The sequence below is a fragment of the Aptenodytes patagonicus genome, chromosome 25 (genome assembly GCF_965638725.1).
Source record: "Aptenodytes patagonicus chromosome 25, bAptPat1.pri.cur, whole genome shotgun sequence".
NCBI lineage: Eukaryota > Metazoa > Chordata > Aves > Sphenisciformes > Spheniscidae > Aptenodytes > Aptenodytes patagonicus.
The window spans coordinates 1,595,248-1,615,467 of NC_134973.1; the positions used below are offsets into that span (position 1 = coordinate 1,595,248).

At 57.0% G+C, this 20,220-nt stretch overlaps 1 protein-coding gene across 2 annotated transcripts in view; it reads left to right on the plus strand.

Moving 5' to 3' along the window:
• CSNK1G2 (casein kinase 1 gamma 2) overlaps positions 1-20,220 on the plus strand; it is a 47,330-nt gene that overhangs the window by 20,625 nt on the left and 6,485 nt on the right. For both annotated transcript variants that reach the window (XM_076359227.1, XM_076359228.1), the window contains exons 2-6: positions 9,576-10,072; positions 18,079-18,119; positions 18,678-18,747; positions 19,173-19,321; positions 19,844-20,078. In XM_076359227.1, the coding sequence (XP_076215342.1) occupies positions 9,886-10,072; positions 18,079-18,119; positions 18,678-18,747; positions 19,173-19,321; positions 19,844-20,078 (682 nt within the window). In that variant the 5' untranslated portion in view covers positions 9,576-9,885. The remainder of the gene's footprint in view (positions 1-9,575; positions 10,073-18,078; positions 18,120-18,677; positions 18,748-19,172; positions 19,322-19,843; positions 20,079-20,220) is intronic.

The window sequence follows — 20,220 nt, forward strand, 5'->3', positions numbered from 1 at the left end:
TTGGACAAACTGCCCTTGCAAATTTCCTAACTGTAAACATTGTGGGGCCAAAAGTGAAACCACGCTGCGGTGTCTCTGTTCGCTGGAGGGGGAGACCAGCCGGAACCGTTCCCGTGTCGAAGGGGAAACTGCGTTTCACCTGGTACAGTGACCATGGTGATAGGACTGTGTCTGCTGTGTAATCGATGACTCAGTCTGATAACACTGTACAGACGTGAACCAGTGTCCATGTTTGTGCGATGAGGGATGTAACGGCTTGTAAGGAAGCAGTCGGGGAGATGGGCTGTAGGGCTTCAGATGAGGGCTGCTCTTTAGGACGAACAGGCTGGTGGGCTTGACCCATGATCCATGAGGATCCAAAAAGTAGATTTTTGACCATTGGATATTCCCCACCGGTGGGCTGATGACCTCGCGTGTGGGCAGCAGGAGTGCAGGTACAGTGGGTGGATTTCACAGGATGGTGTTGCTGTTTGGTAAGGGGAGTTTCTTCAGTCCGTTACTGGGTGCTTGTCTCTTCCCTGAAGAATGCCCTGGAGGAGGCATGGGGAAGGTTGCTGAGCTGTCAGCACTGTTCAAAAGCTGAGAAAGAGCCAAGCCATCTCCCTGGGGACCTCAAATGAACAAGGCAGATGCAGGGGAGTTGTTATCCCAGTGTAATGGCCGGGATGTGAAGGGCCAGGAAGTCAGTACATGCCCAAATCACCAGGGAGGCGGTGGCAGAGCCGAGAGCTCTTGAATTCCAGCCCTGAACCTGAGCTACGAGGCTCCCCCACCTCTCGAAACGCACTGCGTGTTACGCCTGGGTTCCCCGGTGGCTCTGCATCAGCAGTTAAGTAACAAATTATTTAACAAGAGCTTCCTGTTGTGCTGACACCAACATGAATGCACAAAGGAGGAAACGGAGTAAACAGAGCTGGGCTGGCTCCCACCTCGCTGTAAGCTGGGTAAAGTGTTGGAGATTGTGAGGAGGCCTGAACACCATCTCTGCTTAACCCGACCCTGCTGGGGTCGGGGGGTGATGTTCTTGTGGCTGCGATCAACAGAAACTGCGCAAGCATCGTGCATTGCTGGGAAAGCGGCTGCTTTCAGGAGGTCCTGATTTTTAAGGGATTCCCCAGGACAGATGAAGGCCCCTTCACCCCTGCCCTGCTGCTCTGATCCTCCTCAGGGGCTGTCCCCTGCGAGATGCAGCTGGTCCTCTGTCCTGATGGGGTTGGCACAACTCTCCTGTGCAGTGGCAGGTGAGATGCTCACATCCAGAACTCCCTTCTCCGCCAGGTGCCTCGAGTTCCTCGGTCAAAGCACTCAATCCCCTCTTTTCTTGAGGGATTGGGAGGAAATTGGGCCAGAACAAGCCAATCTGCCTTTGCCATAAGGAATATTCTGCTGCCACAGTAGGTTTGCTTGGCTCTCCCGTGACTGGAGCTGTAGCTGGTGGAGGCGCAAGGTGGAGCGAGCTCAGGGTGCTGCGCAGCCCCGCTGCCTCTGCAGCCCATGGAGGAAGCTCCCCTGGGTGGGGGTCAGGACGGGTTTTCTGTAAGCAGCAATGTTTCTCTCTTCCTCCTGGGGAAGCAGCTGATGCAGCTGGGGACAGCCCACCCCACAAACCTGCATCTGAGCTTCTTTAGCACGTTTGCTGTGGGAAGGAGCTGATGGCAAACTGCTGTGTCCAGCTAGGAGGAGAGGTGCACGTCCAGGGGCGGAGGAAGCTCAGGAGATCCCTGTGGAGCATGTTGCATCACCTGAGCCCGGCAGCACAAGGCAGGGAGAGGAGCTTACGCTTCCAGCTTACGACTTTCCTGTTGCCCAAGCAAGTCCAAGTCTTGGAAGGACTCTCCATTTAAAAAAAAAAAAAACAAACAAAAAAATCCTCTTACCAATTGTCTTGTTTCCTCAAAAATCCACCCAGTGTGGATTTTTCTCATAAATGTTGAGACTTGAGTTGCAGGGAGTTTGGCAGCACGCTCTGGAGCATGATGCCACTTCTCCAAGGTAGAAGCAGGAGCGGGCTTAAGCGGTGTCTGACATGGCTGTCTCAAACCGGGCTTTCTGGCACTGGTGTGTGTGTGCACAGAGAGAAGGGGAAGGAAAGCAGCGTGGGGAGCGGGTTCCTGGTACTGCTGCGGGGCTGGGAGTGAGTCACTCCCCCAGCTTTTCAGCTCTGTGTCGGTTGTGGAAGGGAGGAGTTTTGAGCCCATGAGGTTAAATTGGTGCCGAAGGTGTGTGAACGTTCCCACCTCAGTGTAAAGGTGGCTTAGTTCCAGTTTGCTTGTATTTTGTTCTTAAACATCAATTAAATAACAGTGGGTCAAGCTGGGTCTTTACACATGGGTATGTGCTTGCTGTCGCTCCAGTACAGGTTGTCTGGTTGTACTGGTCACATTGGCTGTCCCACAAGAGATGCTAGCATTGGGCTTGGACAAATATCATAGAATCATAGAATAGTTTGGGTTGGAAGGGACCTCTAAAGGCCATCTAGTCCAACCCCCATGCCACAGGCAGGGACATCTTCAACTAGATCAGGTTGCTCAGAGCCCCGTCCAACCTGACCTGGAATGTTTCCAGGGATGGGGCATCCACCACCTCTCTGGGCAACCTGTGCCAGTGTTCCACCACCCTCAGCATAAAAAATTTCTTCCTTGTATCTAGTCTAAATCTACCCCCCTTTAGTTTAAAGCCATTCCCCCTTGTCTTGTTGCAACAGGCCCTGCTAAAAAGTTTGCCGCCATCTTTTTTATAAGCCCCCTTGAAGTACTGACAGGCTGCAATAAGGTCTCCCTGAAGCCTTCTCTTCTCTAGGCTGAACAACCCCAACTCTCTCAGCCTTTCCTCATAGGAGAGGTGTTCCATCCCCCTGATCATTTTTCTGGCCCTCTTCTGGACCCGCTCCAACAGGTCCGTGTCTTTCTTATGCTGAGGACCCCAGAGCTGGACGCAGTGCTGCAGGGGGGGTCTCACCAGAGCAGAGCAGAGGGGCAGAATCCCCTCCCTCGACCTGCTGGCCACGCTGCTTTGGATGCAGCCCAGGAGACAATTGGCCTTCTGGACTGCGAGCACACGTTGCTGGCTCATGGCCAGCTTTTCATCCCCCAGTACCCCCAAGTCCTTCTCGGCAGGGCTGCTCTCAAGCCCTTCATCCCCCAGCCTGTACTGATACCGGGGGTTGCCCCGACCCAGGTGCAGGACCTTGCACTTGGCCTTGTTAAACCTCATGAGGTTCACACAGGCCCACTTCTCCAGCTTGTCCAGGTCCCTCTGGATGGCATCCCGTCCCTCCGGCGTGTCGACACCACTCAGCTTGGTGTCATCTGCAAACTTGCTGAGGGTGCACTCCATCCCACTGTATGTCATTGATGAAGATATTAAACAGTACCGGTCCCAATACAGACCCCTGCGGGACGCCACTCGTCACCAGTCTCCATCTGGACATTGAGCCGTTGACCACTACCCTCTGGATGCGACCATCTAACCAATCCCTCACCCACCGGACAGTCCACCCATCAAATCCATCCCTCTCCAGTTTAGAGAGAAGGATGTTGTGGGGGACCGTGTCAAAGGCCTCACAGAGGTCCAGACAGACGACATCTGTAGCCCTTCCTGCGTCCACTGATGTAGTCTCTCCATCATGGAAGGCCACTAGGTTGGTCAGGCAGGAAAAAAGCATCTGTTTCTCATTCTGTAGCTGCTCACACCCCAGGTGAGTTTTTCCTTTCCTGAGCCTGCTCGACCTGGAAGGCCCCTACTCAGAGCCCTGCATGAGTACCAAGAGTTGTCCTGCTTGTCTTGGGTCTCTGGAGGCCTCGTGTCAGGTGTGGGGCGGATGGAGAGGGCCCCTGCAGCACTGCAATGGTGCCTGAAGGCTGGTGTCCATGCGCTCAGGGTAGTGCTCGCGTGTCTGCAGACTGCTGAAAAGCTGGAGGCTTCCAGCAGCCCATTGCTGAGCTCTTGTGGGGTGCCTTGCGTAGGGATGCCCTGGTTCTCCTGCCCTCCGGCGGGAGGAGGGAACTGCCCTGCGTCCCTCCGGTGCCTCCACTCCCACCTCCAGCTTGACCGTTACCTTTACAGGGGTCTCCTGTGGGAAGCCTGGTGAGGCTTTCCATGAGCCCTTGTTTTGGGAAATCTCTGTGTCGTGGCACAGCTTTTCCCCATTTTGTCATGAGCAGGGTTGGCTGCCGGCACTGAAGACTGGAATACATTTTTAACTACAAACCTTTGTAGACATCATCTGGGACTGTCTGCAGCTTGCTTTAAAGATGTTGGATCTTGCTTTGTTTTAAGACTTGTGATCTCCTTGTAAGCTAAGACTTCATCTGCCTCTTAAACTTTTAAAATTTATTGGGTTTTGGTTTCAGCTGTATAAGGCCACCAGTTGCTTTTTGGGTCTGGATTTTTGTATTGGGAGCCAGCTGATGGGTCATCCTTTGGGACATCAGGGTATTTGTGATTATTTTTAGCTTTTAATTGGCAGTGATCTGTACTTGGAGCTGCGTAGTGTCAAGGGCTTTTCTTTTTTGTGCTCCCAAGAAGCTTTCCTTTCTCTTTCATCTGGATGCAGCTGTGTTTCTCCTTTGCTCGCGAAGCACAGAGTACGCGGGGAAACCAACTTCAAGTAACCATCCCAAAGGCTTGTGGAGATCAGGGCTCGGTACAGTCGAGCCTCTGTGGCCGGTAGCAGCATCACACCCACCCGGGGGTGCTGGCTGGTCCAGGACACCTGGCCTCTGTTCCGAGAAGCACCACGGACCTGCTCCCTGACCTTCACCAATCACTTCCCTGTTCTGGGCCGCTATTTTTTCCTCTTCTTCCCCTCTTTTGTCTTGCCCCGTTTAATTGTAACCTCTTTCGGGCAGGAACACTGTGTGTGTATAAAGGGCCTAGAACAATGTGCCCCAGATGGTATTGTACAAGTCCTTCCTCGGCAGACACGCGGTTTCACTATACAGGAAAGAAATCTTTAAATATACAACTTTTCAGCATTTTATACTTGCAAATGTGGCCAGGAACTTCCCGAGCCTTGATATTTCAGTCCAAGTCACGGGTCTCGGAGACAAGGGCTAGCACTAGAATCACAGCTTTTTCTTTTTTTTTAAAAAAAACCCAAACAACAAACAACCCCCCACCCCCAATCCCTTTCTCTTACCCTCATGACTGCAGGGAAAAGCTTGTAAACGTGACTGGAACAGACCTGGCATGCTCAAAACCAGATGGCAAATAAAAAGAACCCAATATTTCAACAAAAATAACATGAACCCCTTCTTCGGGTTTCAGATGATCGCTTGAGTGTGGTTTTGCCCCCTTTATGGTACTTTCAGTGTTTTTGTGGTTCTGTTTTGGGGAGGTGCTGAAGTCACTTGCACTTGTCTGCAGTTTATTTCGCTTTCAGGTTCCCTGGCTTGGAGCACTTGCATTGCAAACGCTGCAGGGCAGTACTTATTTGTGTTAAGACCACAGCTTGCTTTGGAATTTCTTCTACCAAACTGCAGGCCAATTTATTTTTTTTCTTATTCATCCCCCTCCCTCGCCTTCCCCCCAATGAGAGAAAGAAGTTTTCTTAGTCTCGTCTTGCATCAGATTTGATACCAGGCCAACAAATCCAGCCTAGAAGGTGCTTTTCTGAGGCTGCTTGCCTCGATGTGACCTTCTGGGTGAGGATTCCCATTCAAAATGCAACAATGTGCTGTCGGTTTTATCAGGGGCATCTTCCCCATGGTGCTGCTACCCTGGGGTGGCAGGATGGGGCAGGTCTGGGTCCCTGTTGCCCATCCAGAGGCTGCTCTGTTTTAACAAACACAGGTTTTGCAGGGCTGTTCGCTCCAGAGCAGTGGGAGTCCTGGGACTTTACCAAAGGTTTCTGTTTCTAATTAGGTTGTTCTCAATTTTAAAGGCCAGAGATCTCTTTATGGCACAGAGTGGAAAACCTGACCAGTCACTGACACCGCACAGAGAGGTGGGTCCTGCTTTTGTACCGAGGTAGAGAGAGCCGTCGCCTTTCCTTGGCGCTCTTTGGATGCGAAAATAGATTCCTCCCAGCCCTTGGCTCCCCGTGGCTCATCCATGGGGGAGGCTGGTGGGCAGAGTTTGGAGGAGCATCACTTGCCCTGGCCTGACTCACACAGACGTGGTTCAGTGACTTCCTGCTGCTCTGACCGCCCGGCTTTGGGAACGGGGGAACTGCAGCGCGGCAGCCGGCTGGCACGCAGCCCCGGCGCAGGGGTTGATGCCACGGCCTTGCTGGTCATTGCCCTGGCCCAGCTGCCTGAAATCGGGGTTTGGAGCCGTGCTCTTTCAGGAGGGCTGCTCCCGAGGCTGGGGCTTGCTGCGCAGGCAGGGATGGAGAGTCACGCTACGCTGCTGCCTGCGTTTGTCTGGGCCGGGGGAAGACAGCACAGTCTCCCAGTGCTCGCAGGAAGCGGTATTTATTTTTTCCCTTCTGTTAGGGCTCTGTCTCGCTCCATTGTCTGAAATTCCCTTGCAGAGACTGGTCCATAACTCTTTAAAAAACAATAATCCCAAGCGCGGGGCTGGAGCTCCCTCGGCTCTGGCTGTTGGCTGCCTGACTGTGCAAACAGTCTGGGCCTGAAATCCCCCGGGACTGAACATAAAGGTCTGATTCAAAACGAAAACGGGGTATGAAGCAGCATGGCCTGCGCATCGCTGGCTGCCTGCCCTTCCCTGGTGTGTGGCAGGAGCCACATCCGGGCAAGGTGGCTCCCGAAATGCCCCAGGAGGGCCGTGCCGCACCGCCTGCTCCAGGAGCCGGGAGGTCACAGGGGACATAGCTCCCCAGAGTCCTTGTGCGAGGCCGGCAGAGGTGGGAGAAGCGTGAGACGGGCGGGAGGGCACCGCCATGCGCCGAACCTGGGGCGGAAATTATCGGGGGAGCAAAGAATGAGCAGGATATCACGTGTCGGCCGTGTGCACTCGGGGCTGGGGGAGAACAAAGCGCAGGGAAGCCCTGCTCCGCTGCCGCTCCCACCCCGCTTCCTGCTGGCACAGGACCGAGACCGCTGGCTGCCAGGGGAAGGGAGCGTCAGGGCAGGAGCCGGCCTGCAGCTGCCCGCCTTTGGGGAAGCTGGAAGGCTCTGCGTGCCTCAGTTTCCCTTGGCTGAGATGTGCTGGGTGCAGCAGGATGGTCCCCAGGTGTTGGCCTGCTGGGGGTGGCCTTGGAGGGCCAGGCTGCTCTGTGCTGGGGCTGCTGTGCTCTGGGGATGCTCCGGAGGTGTTGGTCTGGAGGATGGCGCCTGCAGGGGAAGGAGGGGGCTCCCATCCCACGTGAAGCTTTGTTCCCCCGTACTTGAACAGGCAGGCTGCACAGATGGGCGTCATGCACTCGCAGCAGCCCCGAACAGCTGGGCCAGCACCCTGCACCTTCGGTGCCTGCAGCTCCGGTCCCTCCTGGAGAGCAGCGGCATCTTGCCAGGATGCTGTGCACAGGGTGTGGTGGGCCCTGGCAAGGATTCGGTGTCAGGCGAGGACTTGGGAGCGGGGCAGCCCCACAGAGCAGCTCCCCTGCCCACGGACCCTTACACGGCCTGTCCTTCCCCCATGCTGAGCTCTGGCTTGGGTGTCTTTTTCCCCTCTGTCGCTCTTAGACCCTCCTCCATTTCCCCCCATGCACCCTTTAGCACAAGAAGCCTTTTTTTGTTATTAATAGCTATTGAGAGCCAATAAAAAGTTTTACAGGGTTTGGCCAAGCGTCAGGACTTGCAGTGTGCTCATTTCCTGGAGTCTGAGCACTGGAGGGGTGTGGGTTTGCTTGTTTAACCCGCAGGTAATAAGGCCGTGGCAGCAAGGGCTCTCGGTGGGCGTCACGGGAGCCCGGAGAGGAGCGGAGGAAGGTGGTGAGAGGGGGAGCGGAGGCGGGCAGGGAAGGGTGGGGGCTGCCTCCCAGCTCGGGCTCGCTCAAAACACAGCAAGGGCTGAGCTGGGAGCAAAACCAGAGATAATGAATGCTGGGGGAGAGCGGAGCGTGCGTGCATGTGTCGGTCTCTCTGTCACTCACGTGGCCTCCCAGTGTGCACCCCGGCTCCTGCTTGACCCTCTGTGCTTTCCAGCCTGTGTTTAGCTTCCTGGCTGTCCTGTTCCTGACACGCTCTGGCTGCCTCCTGCACGGGCATCCCTGTGAGGAGGGACCGAGCCTGACCTCCCCCCAGGCAGCTCCAGTGGGAGTCCTGGATGGAGGGAGAGCATGGCTCCCTCTTGGGAACCTGGTTCCTTGAGCACAGAGCTGGTCAATGGTACTGGTCATCCCACCCCTCTGGAAGGGAGCGAGGGGCTAATTTGGCCTTGATGTTGGGCTGTACCTGTGTGAACACGGTCAGCTGCACGGGGGGGCTTGTGCGGAGCCGATGTCGTAGAATCATAGAACAGTTTGGGTTGGAAGGGAACTTTAAAGGTCATCTAATCCAACCCCCCTGCAATGAGCAGGGGTGTGCACAATGGGAAGGAGCTCCCTGGTTCGAGGGGCTGAGTCGAGTCCTGCCTGTTTCTGGAGGCCAAGGGGAGCCCCTAGTTACCCCCCTGGCAGCATAGGGCTTTCCCTCAGCCTCACTGGGAAGTGCTGGGAGCTGCGCACATGAGGTAGGCAAGGTGCTGCACGACCATTGAGCAAACAAGCATTCACAGCCATCAGTTACTCTCAGCGAGTGTCACAGCGGCTTTTGCCCAGGCCGCAGCCAGCAGCCCTGTTGGCCACTGTGCCTTGCTCCGAGCTTTGCAATTAAGATCAAGGTTGGTTTGCGAGAGCGGAGGAAGAGGCGGCAATCAGGAGCTCGCTGTGGAGGCAAGCAGGGTGTTAGTAAGTCCTGGGTTCCTGTTTGCCAGTGTCTGTTTCACCCCAGCGTGGCAGGCCTGGGTGGGTTGTCGTGGGAGCCCTGAGTGTGGTCATTCCCCACACACATACAGCTGCTTAGAAACAGTGTCCTCTCCTACGCGTCCTGGCGCAGGGTTGCTGGCACAAAGGTCCCGGCCCAGCCACAACGGAGGCTGGTGCTGGGGGGAAGCGCTCTGACTCACCTGGCCACAGCCTCTGGACCCGCAGGGACCCTCCTGGCAAGCAGCCGCCTGGGGAGAATATCCTCTTTTCACTTCGTAGGAAATTGCATGCCTGGCGTGGTTTGTCCCGTAACGCAGTGGTTTACGTCTGTCCTCTGCTCTTGGGGTTTCTTGGGTCTGACCAGCGGCAGCCTGGCCCCAAGCGCCTTGGCTGGTGCCTCCAAAGGTCTCCCTGCTGCCAGCAGCCCTTTCCCATGGGGACATTGTTCTCCCCATGTGACTCCACTGGCTCTGACCTGGAGATGCTCTTCAAGCATTTCATCTCCTGCCATGGCCAGACTTTTATTTATCTATTTATGCCAGCATCTTAGATGTGGGGCACCCTGCGATGGTCCTGATACCCCAGCTTCGCCCACCCCTCAGTTGCGGCACCCTTCATTGTTGTGGGAGTTATCTGTAACGCAGGGAAGGTGTTGGAGGGGCTCTGCGGAGCTGGGGGCAGGAGCCTGGAGCCTGCAACCCCCTGTTGTCCTCTGCCTCCTTGTTTCCTCGTGCTAATTTTCTCCCTCTCCTTTCCGCAGCTGGGAGACCGAGGAGCCACGCTGGGAGGACCCTCTCCGCAGGATGTTCTCTCCACCAAAGAACTCCCTGTAACAGGCGATGATGACAATCGCGGCGGGACCTTGGAAAGCACTAACATTTCAGTAGCCCAGCACCCGTGGGTGGCCACTTATCCCTCCTTCTCCACACCCCGCCCTCCCATCGCTCACCGTGATGGTGTATTAACCAAGAAGAGCCCTGCTTCTTTCCTCCTCACCCCTCAACTTCCGGCAGCTCTGGGATTTGTATGGCAGCAGCGTAACCGTGGAGAGGCCGGGGTATCACAAACTTATGGATTTTGATAAGAGAGGAGGGAAAGGGGAGCTGGAGGAAGGTAAAAGGATGTCCAAGACAGGTGGAGGAAGGAGCAGTCATGGAAGCCGGAGTGCTGGAACCAACTCGGGAGTCTTAATGGTGGGTCCCAACTTCCGGGTCGGCAAGAAGATTGGATGCGGCAATTTCGGGGAGCTCCGTCTAGGTGAGAAGGGTCGTCTTCTGTCCTCGCTATAACTGCTTGTGCAGGGATTGCCCTGGCATCCACCTCCTGCAGCAGGAGGAGCTGGCACATGCCTGTGACCGTCAGCACCAAGGGTGTTGACCGGCCATGCAGTGTTGAAGCATCGCACGTTGCAGGTAGCCCTTGCTTCCTTTGCAGAATTTCCTTTTCCTCAGCCCCTTCACACTGTGCTTGATCTTTCAAAGCCCATTGCAGCCCGAAGGACTGATCGCAGAGCTGTTTCCCATCTCCTTCCCATACCTACCGCTCTTCGGGTTTGTCAGGGAGAGTGTTACAGTTCAGTCCTGTCTGTTGGAAGTGGTCGTGGCCCACGCAGGCCTGGGTGTGTCCCCCAGTTCAGGAACACTTAGTGAGTAATGTTTCACGAGATGCTGCTGTGTGCTCACCAGATCTTGCCCCACTTGTGCACAGGGTGCTGCCTTCCCGCTGCGCCATGTGCCTCAGGAGAGCGGGTGGAGTGGGGGCCTGTGGGTGTTCACTCTGCTGGCGCAAGCATCTGGGGAAGAGTCAGTATTTTATCCCGGGTAAATTCTCCAGTTGTTGAAGCTGGTTGTTTCAGAGACTCTCCTAAAATTTTATGGGGGGGAGAGAGAAAGGGCTGAATAAAACCCAAGCACCTTCCATGGTCACTTTCCATTTTGAATCAAGTTTATCAGGAAATGGTTCAAGCAAACTCTTGAGGGTGGGGAGGTTGCTCCTCCCCCAGGGACTCGGCATGCCCCAGGAGGCTTTCAGCAAGCTGTTAACTCTTCGGTTGGCATCATGCAGCTGGGAGAGGCCTGGCAGTACCAGGGACTGTTGTGCCAGCAGCACAGTCTGGATATCTCCAGGAATGCATGTTGGACATGTTGATGGAGTGTCTGCCAGGCGGAGCGTTGGCCTTGGCTGCGAGTGCTTTGGGAAAGGGCTTGTGGCCTAGGAAGAGGGAAGAGAGCTGGTTCCTGGAGCAGGCTGGGAGCCTGTGATAGCCGTAGGCCTTGTTGCTCCGTGATATTTTAAGCAGTGCCTTTTCAAACCAAGCTCTGAGCTAAACCTGCAGCAAATGTGGTCGTCTCGGCAGGCTGTTTGCGTGCAAAAGGAGCAGGAGGTGGGAGGCTGCCAGGAGGTGCCGCCGGCAGCCCCGGCTCAGGCACCCGCACGGAGGGTGGGGTGAGTTTATCCACCTCACTGTGCCGCCTCTGTCTGTGGGGAGTTAATGTTAGCTCTTCCCAGCGTGACAGACTGGCTGGTGCCAGTCTAAACCGTCCTGTTCCTGAACTCCCCGATGGGATCACCACTTAATTGCAGAGCTTGGGAAAATGCTCTGTTTAAAATCCAGCCAAGCGGTTCCTGCGTTCAGCAGCAGAGGGTCTGTCTCTCCCGGTGTCGTGAAGAGCTCTGATCCTTCCTCCAGACCCAGGTATTGTGGAAGGAGATGTATTTAGGGATTTTGCCGCACCAGCTGCTCCTCTCGCTACCCAGGTGGATCTGGATACTCCCTGGGGACACTGCACCTCCTGCTGCCAGTGCCTCCCTGCAGGGCTGGCTGGGAGAGGGTGGACGGAGGGCTCTGAGCTGTGCACAGTCTACCTGTGTCCTTCCACCTCCTTTTCCCTGCTCGCCAGTGAACGTCCCACAATGGGTACATGTTTCTGGGTGAGCTATCTTCCAAGATCCCTCCCTAGGCAGGAGTCTGAAACAACTAGGGCTGTGGCTGTTGCTTTGTCTGGCGTGCTCAGTGCTGAGAGTCGGTGTGACCCCCTGCCTTGGCCTCCCCCTCGCTTTTTGGGGACAGCACCAAGGTGGACACAAGTCTCATGTGGATCTGAGGAGCATCTGTGAAACTGGCAGTCTGGGTTGCTCAGAGCAGAGCCGCTGCAGGGACCTGGGAGCAGTTGGGCTCAGTTTGCTCACGGCTGAAGGGACAAGCAGTGAGCTCTTGCTCTGGGGCTCTGCAGCGGTCGATTCTCGCTGTGAGAGTTTGTCCTTGCCACCAGCAAGAGAAACTTCTAGTCCCTTCATGTGGTTTTCCTGCTCTGTCACACTCTGTAGTGCCTGGCCGTAACATGGTAAAGGCCTGAGCACAAGATCTCATCACAGCGGTGGAAGCCACAGCTTTGTGGCTTTTCCCCTAAAATCGCATCTCTCCTTAGGTGTGCCTCTGAGCTGCGTCAGGGCTCAGGAATGTTTTCAGGACTTCACAGAAAGTAGGGATTCCTCCAGCTGCAGATGAATGGCAAGGGACCAGAGGGATCCCGCTGTGAAGTGGTGGCATGAGCAGGGATGCTCCCCAGCTGTTGCTGGACACTCAGTTTTCCCCCTGGAATTCAGTCCTCAAGGCAGGCTGGTTGCAGAGGCCAAAGTGTAGCTCAGTGTTTAAAAGCTCCCAAATCTTCTTTGGGCTCTTTCCTTTCATAAAAAAAGCCAGGAGATCTTGTAAAAACATGCTAGGAGGTGACTCCTCCAGCTCCCAGCGGTGGGGGATGGAGGGAGATGAAGCTGTCTTCCTGAAACGGGTAACACTTTGCCCAATTTCACCAGCGTGCCGAGAGGCAGGTGCCGATCTGTCCTTCCGGGTGCCTCAGCTCAGCTGCCCCAGATTGAGACAAGTGTCCTTCCAGGTACGGAGGTGTCCAAAATCAAAAGTGATTTGTTTAAAATAAAATTTAAAAAAAAATTTGGCATAAGGCATTTGTGGGAAGCCAGAAGGGGAATGACTTGGGCAGGAGTTCCTGGCTGCAGGAGCCATGCTTGGATCCTGCCCCTCCGTGTTCGTGCTGGCCCTGGCATCCTGGGCAATACACAAACATAGTGCCGGTGCCCGTCCCAGTCAGGCGGCGCTGCTGGCCAGTTCCTCGCTGTATGAGAACGACTGGAGAGCTGGGGTGGGAGCTGGAGCGGGGCGGCTGCCCCAGCCCGCTGGCGCATGGGGTTTGGGGGGAGCCATGTGGGGGTTAGCGAGGGGCAGGTTTAGGTTGTGTGGGCAGTGGGTCCTGTTACCTCCCGGTCACCCCATCCTGGTGCTTCACCCCGGGCTGGGCAGGGCACTGTGCTCCGGCCAGCACATCCAAAGTGCTTGTTCCTCCCCCTGCCAGCCTGCAGCTGTGGACGAGCGCCAGCCCAGCTCCTCCTGGGGCTTTCCAAAGGCAGCCCTGGGCAGCACCCGCTGCCTGCAGCCCCCCGAGCTCCCCCCTGCCCTGGCTGGGCAGTACCCCTGCCCATCTGCTGCCTGCAGCCAGCCCGCCTCCATGCCAGGGCTGGATGCTGTCCTCTGAAACACAAGGCAGGAGGAAGCTGGTGGCAGCAGGGGTGACTGGAGCGTGGCTGGTGGCTCGTGTGCCTGGCACCGGGCTACAGCTGAGCGGCGGGAGCCTGCAGCCCGCTGCCTCTGCCAGCTTCCTGCGCCCCCGGGAGCGAGGCCAGCACATACTGCTTGCAGCGAGGGTTTGTTGGTGCAGGCCTCTCTTAGCAGCTCCTCGGTGGTGCTTTGGGGTGGGCTGGGATCGGGGGAGAGGAGGAAAACCCAGACATTAACCAGAAAAGTCAAAAAAGAGCCCAAAGCACCTGGGTGGTATGCAGGCCCCCTTCCCTAAGCTCTGCCTGGTTCTGGGCTGCCTCGGAGCCGCGCTTTGGAGCCAGGAGCTGCTGTTTGTCCTGCCGTGCTGCCTGGGGAGGGGGCTCCCTGACGGCCCCCTCCTGAGCTTGGCCCAAGGCCGGTGCCCCAGCGAGGCTGTGCCGTGGAGCTGCACCAGGGCAGCCTCAGCCCGGGCGCGGGGTGCGGGGAGGGATGGGGACCCGGCGGAGGCTGCTGCTTCTGTTCTTGCAATAAACTTCTGCAAATGTGCTTTTTGCAGCTTTCCTGTGCTCACCCCTCTCTCCCAGCCCGGTGCATTCATTTCTAATGGCAGATTGGAAACACAGCGGCTGTTTTCCTTCGAAGTTAAAAGCTGGAAATTAACTTATTTTTAAAAAGTAAAACCAGCATTTTGGAAGGAAGAAAACGAGGGGGGTGGGTCCTTGTGCGGTGTATGAACCAGCAGCAGGTCACTACTACAGCTGGGCTGAGGCCATGTCCTAGCTGAATGGTCACGTGCGAGTGCTGGGGACGTTCCCAAGCTCTCTTGAACTGTGGCTCGCACCCCTGGCCTGCGGCCTCCCGGCTACTCGTGGGGGGGGTTACTTCTCAGGGGCCACAAAAGGTACCTTCAGAAAATGCGGGCTGGGGTCAGCACACTGCACGTGACACCCTTCTGTCTTCGGCTCCGCAGAGACCTCCGTACACTTGCACGTATAGCGAAGGGTTCAGCCACCTCTAAAAGGTGCCTGGCTGGTCGGAGCCACAGACCCACCATGTGCCAGAGGCCGCTCGCGGGTGTCTTTGGAGTAGGCTGTGGGAGAGAAGGGCCCACGTGCTGCCTGCTAACTGCTCTTCTTGTCTCCCTTCCTAATGGCTCACGCTTGTTTTTCCTCTTGGTCTTGCAGAGCCTCCTCTAGAGGAAGGTCAAACTCTAAAATAACTTTTTTTTTTTCCCCCGATGGTATTAAAACCCAGCGCTCCAAGGAACTGTCATTGCTTGGACTGATGCAGCTTGTGTCGCTGGGGCTGTGGTGCTTGCAGTGCTGGGCCGGTGCCCGGCTGCCTTTGCACAGAGCTGCCTTCTGCGCTCCTCGACTGCATCGCCTGGGGACCGGAGGAGCCAAATTGCCAGTCCCAGCGCCCAGGCACAACTCCGTGCTCCTGCTGCAGGCAGGGCTGTAGCGCGCAGAGGCTCCCGGCGCCGTCAGCGCGGTGCTGTGCCCCGCACCATGCCACGACTGAGGGGCAGCGCCAAGCAGAGGGGCTGGCACAGGGGGAGCCACTTGGATGGGGACCCAGTTAGGAGCCCGGCGCAGAGCCCGGCTCTTCCTCGGGCCCCTGTGATGTGCAGGAGCAGGTGCTGGACACCACCGCTGCCAAATCCGCCTTTGGGCGGGGGACGATTTGGGTGTTAGCACAGGGTTAAAAGAAAGCCACGTCTGGCTTTTAAATGCAATACAGACCCCAGGTCTGGCTGCCTCCTGGGTGGCTTTGGCTCGGCTCCGATCAGACACGCAGTGTCTTGCAGGTGCTGGCAGCTGGATTTGGAGGCGCCGCCAACACTGAGCTGGGCAAAGGCCTTCTGCAAACACAAATATTTGCTTTCTGCCGCCTATCTTGCTGCTCTTCTCTTTTTTTTTTTTTTCCTTTCAAAAGCACCTTTTCTTCTGTGAATCCTGCAGTGCTGCCTGCTTCAGTCCTCCCCTGGGGCAGTCCGTGGACTTCAACACATTTTAGGTGTTAAAGTTGTCATCGTTAGTGAGCGCTCGGCAGAGCGGGCGGCATGGGGGCAGCTGTGGGAGCTGCTCCAGGAACTGGAGTGGGGAGTTCCCTGGCGTGGGCCGGGCCCTGCCGGGGGACAGACCCTGCAGCCCTGCCTCCTCGCTCTTTCGCTTTTTCTTTCCTGTTGCTTTTTTTTTTCCCCTCACAATAGGCTGGTTCTGCTCTTCGCACCTTTTTTTACTGGGGAAGGGGAAGAGGATGGTGGTGGTTAGACAGCAGCAATGGTCTGTGCTCTCTCTGCTCCCCCATCTTCTCTAAGCCCTCCGAGCGTTACAGGAAGGGATGAACCATGAGGGTATCAAATGATTTGGACTCGTTTCTTGGGCTGGGAGAGGGCTGCCAGCTCCCAGAGCATTTTTGCGGGTAGCTTTCTGTGCCAGCGAGCCACAGGGGGGCCAGCGTGGTGGGAACAGGACAGATGCCATATAACAGGGACAGGGGTGGACCTCTCCAAGCACAGCCCTGCTGGGGATGCTCCTGCCTCCTTCCCTTCTCTCTCCCTGCTGTGCTGGGCCGGTTTTGCAGTGTCCCCCTGGCAAGGTGGCAGGTATCCTGCCATGTTTTTTTTTTCCCCTCTTCGGACCCAGCCTAACCTCAGGGAAAAATCCAGCTGTGAGTTTTCTGGTTGCATGTTGCTGCCCTGAAGGCAGCAATGATTTTTTTGGACTGAACCGTACGGCCCTGAGGCCGGAACCCACCTTAGCCAGGGAGCATGTGGGGACCCTGTGCCATTGTCACAGGCAGGGCCATGCCTGCCTGGCTGAGCTCTGCCTGCCCCTGCATCCCGGCCGGCACGTGGGGCTGTTTTGCTCTCCGTTGTGATTGTTTGCAAAACACAGAGGTCCTGGTGTGTGGAAGATAAGCTGCCTGCACGCGCTTCTCCTCCCTGCCAGCTCGCTGCCTTCTCTCCCCGTTAAGTTGCTGGGAGGTGACTGCTCACGGCGGGGGCGAGGGGGCTGCACTGGGGTCCATCGGATTTCAGTTCTTCCCTGCCCCAATCAAGTTCCCAATGAACTGAGGGTTTCCTTGAGCTCTCTAGAGCCATGCATGGGTCTGGAGGATGTCCCACCTCCTCCCCAGGAAATGTTGGTTCGTGATGGGCCAGAAACCCTGGGCCTGGCATACGCTCGTGTTAGCTAGATGTTTCTCCCTCCCTAATCACCTACTTCCTAATCACTGTGAAGGGATTTGGTTTTGCAGAGGCAGGAGACAAAGTGGCTTGGCGGAGGTCCCCTGGGATGGGAGAGGGTTAGCGAGACAGCAGGATTGAGCCCCTCCTTGGCTGCAGAGCCTGTCCCTGGGAGGAGCTGCTCCATTAATATCTCCCATTCATCCCTCTTCCTGTAATCCTGCCGCCGACTCTGGCGCTCAGCAGCTGGCTCTGATGTCACCCAGCAAGGATTTATTGCTGCTTCAGGTGGAGAGCAGCAGTTGAAGCAGATGAAATCTTATGCCAGGAGGAACTTGTTCCCTGAGCAAATTGCTTGGAGAAAATCCGAGGAGACAGATGCAGCTCCATCAGATACGCACATGCCCGGCAGTGGGATCGCGTGTCTGCTGGCTCTGCGTGCCGTGGAAGGGGACCTGCTGCGGTTAACTCCCATCTCCCCAGAGTCCTGGAGGCCTCTGGCAGAAGGGACACTCGGATATTTCTGCAGACCTCTTTAATCTTTGCTTTTATGGACCTGGGGCAGAGGTTGTACTGACGCTTCCCAGGTGTAACACCTTCCTCATGCCCTCCTGGCTCTCTGGGGTGACCAGGGTGATGTGCAGACACCGTTAGTTCAACCTTTCTGTAGTTAATGGGTGTGAAAACTCCTGTGAAGGTGCTGAGGTCTCTAGGAAGTCATTTACAGGGTTTTGGGGTGGCACGGCTGCCCTTTCAGCTCTCCTGGGCACTTGGAGGCAGTCGTCTGGCCCTCCCTGCAGCACATCAGTGCCTTCAGCTCCTCCTCATGCAGTCTGAGCCGTGCTGTGGGTCTGCTTCTGGCTTCCCATGCACCCTCGGGTGAGTGGGAGCATACCAAAGGATGAAGTTGAGCCACACGTGCGCACGCGCACGCACACACACGCGCGCGCGTGCCATTTCCACCTACCTGCGGTATCTTTGACCCACTGCCAGCTGCAATGCCTCAAGGTGCCCCAGTGCTCTTGGGGGTCCTTCCTCCCTGCCACCCTCTGCGTGGTCCCGCTGCCCAAAAAGCAGCATTCCCACAACTCTGTGGACAGCCCTCCCAGAGCAGGGTGACCCCTCTCCGTGCAGGGATGTGGCTGGGAGAAACAGCACGTCCCAGCCTTGTTCTGCCTTGGCCAGTCACATCCCTGCAGGCCTGGACTGGGACGCTGCCCCCTCCCAGCAGACTTGGCTCCAGCCCCCCAGCAGCCTGCCCATCCCAGAGGAATCCACGTACCCCATCTGGGGGTAATTAACAGGCATGTTGCAACTCCCCACAGTGGGTTCCTGCTCCTGCTTGTGCCTCGAGGCCTGTTTATGTGCTGTGGGAGCCACCGAACCTGTTTGGGATGTTCTGCAGCCCAGGAGCCCTCAGGGGACTGCGGCAGGTGTGAAGTGGGGTTAATGCAAAGGCTCACTTGCTTTCAATTGCCTTTTTCGTGTCTCTCCCTGCAGGAAAGAACCTCTACACGAATGAATACGTAGCTATCAAATTGGTGAGTCCCTCCGTGGTCAGGGCGGTGATGTTCAGGCCACCTGGGAAGGAGATTGTTCACCCTCCCCAGGCTGTTAGAGCGGGTCGAGCCGAGTGGGTTGCAATAGGTGATGGATGGGTGGCTGCGCGGGGAGCTGTGCTCACCTCTAGGAATTGAGGGCAGGCAAAGCACCACACGTCATTGCAGGTGGGGTGATCTGGGCCCGGGGAGAGAAGAGCTGGGTCTTTGCTTCTCCAGGACCTCACTGTGGCTTGTGCTGCGCTCAGCCGGTGCCAGCAGCGGAGACCTCCAGGAGAGGGTGGTCCCCACTGATACCTGCTCCCATTAATGTCTACCCCAGCACCCGGATCTCTGGAGGGGGTGGATCTGTCTCCCATATGGGCTGGTTTGCTCTCATCGTCCCCTGAGGCTTCATCTCCATTTTATGCCAGTTTTTCTCAACCCCAAATGCTCTCAGTCCAGCTGCTGCCAGCATGTGAAGGAGGTGTCTGACACCCAGACCTCCCTAACGTCCTGCTCCCTACAACAGCCTTAACTGTTCTCCTTCTCTCCTCCAAGGAACCCATAAAATCCCGGGCCCCCCAGCTGCACCTGGAGTATCGGTTCTACAAACAGCTCGGCAATGCAGGTATGGGGCTGGGCTGAGCTGCCGCGGGGGGCCGGCCGCCCAGGCGACACGGCTGGGAAAGGGAGGCTTCCTATAAATGCGACTCTGCAAATTCACTGCCTGGCATGAGCGACTCCTGCCCATCTGCTCGGCTGGGAGAGGCTGATTTTACACAGAGCCACGTCTAATCTTTGATCCCTTTTTATTTAGTTCTTTTCCCCCCACCTCCCCCGCAGCAGTCAGGGATGCAGATGGAGCTGCCTCCTTCGCCCTCCTGCCAAGAGCAGAGCCAGGCTGGCTGTGGCGCGGAGGGAGGGCAGTGCAGAGACATCCCCCCATCTGCAGCCCCCCATCCCGGCTCCAGCAATGGCATGGCCATGACAGCATGGCTGTGTGCTGCTCAGCCCTGCTGCAACCCTTGACAGCCCCTGCTCTGTCTCTTGCAGAAGGAATTCCTCAGGTTTACTACTTTGGCCCCTGCGGGAAGTACAATGCCATGGTGTTGGAGCTGCTAGGACCCAGCCTAGAAGATCTCTTTGATCTGTGTGATCGGACCTTCACGCTCAAGACCGTCCTGATGATCGCGATCCAGCTGGTGAGCACAGCACCTCCGCCTCGCCCGGAGCTCTGCGTGGCTCACCCTGGCCCGCCTGGCCACAGACCGCCCCGGGGGAGCGGCGTGATGCGTGGGCACGGCGGTCAGGCTGTGTGGGGACCCTGCAGGGAAGGGGAGGGGAAGGAGGGGTGAGCCAGCACCCAGCAGGCCACAGGAGACACTGCCTGCTGGCACATCCCAGGCTGCCTCCCTCCATACCCCACCCTCTCCCTGATGTAGGAGGGCTCTCCTTCACCCCCACGCAACCCCTCTCTGAGCACAGCCGAGCGTCTCTTGCCGTGTGTCCAAGATGCGGCTGGACTGAGCTTGTCTCCCAGGGCTGGAGGACCAGTTGTGCCCGTCCTTTCGACCCAGGGTGACGTACGGGCTGAGGGGAGCAAGGTTGCTGGCTGGGGGCGAGGCAATCAGAGCAGAGTCGGGCCCAGGGGAGGAGGGTGCAGGGATGCGTGCAGTACGCACGGTGCGTCTCTGCCATGGTGCTGACATCTCCTTCTCCCCCAGATCACACGGATGGAGTACGTCCACACCAAAAGCCTGATCTACAGAGATGTCAAGCCAGAGAACTTCCTGGTGGGGCGGCCGGGCAGCAAGCGGCAGCACACCATCCACATCATCGATTTTGGCCTGGCCAAAGAGTATATTGACCCCGAGACCAAAAAACACATCCCCTACCGAGAGCACAAGAGCCTGACAGGGACAGCACGCTACATGAGCATCAACACCCACCTCGGGAAAGGTGTGTGCGCACCGTGCGGCCAGCCCTGCCTCTTGGCCGAAAGGGAGAGGGAAGGGGACTGCAGGGTGCCAGCTCCCCCCTGCCAGAGGCGGGGCTGGGTACAAACTGCCTCTCCGGCTCTTCAGCCTGGGATGTTGGCAGG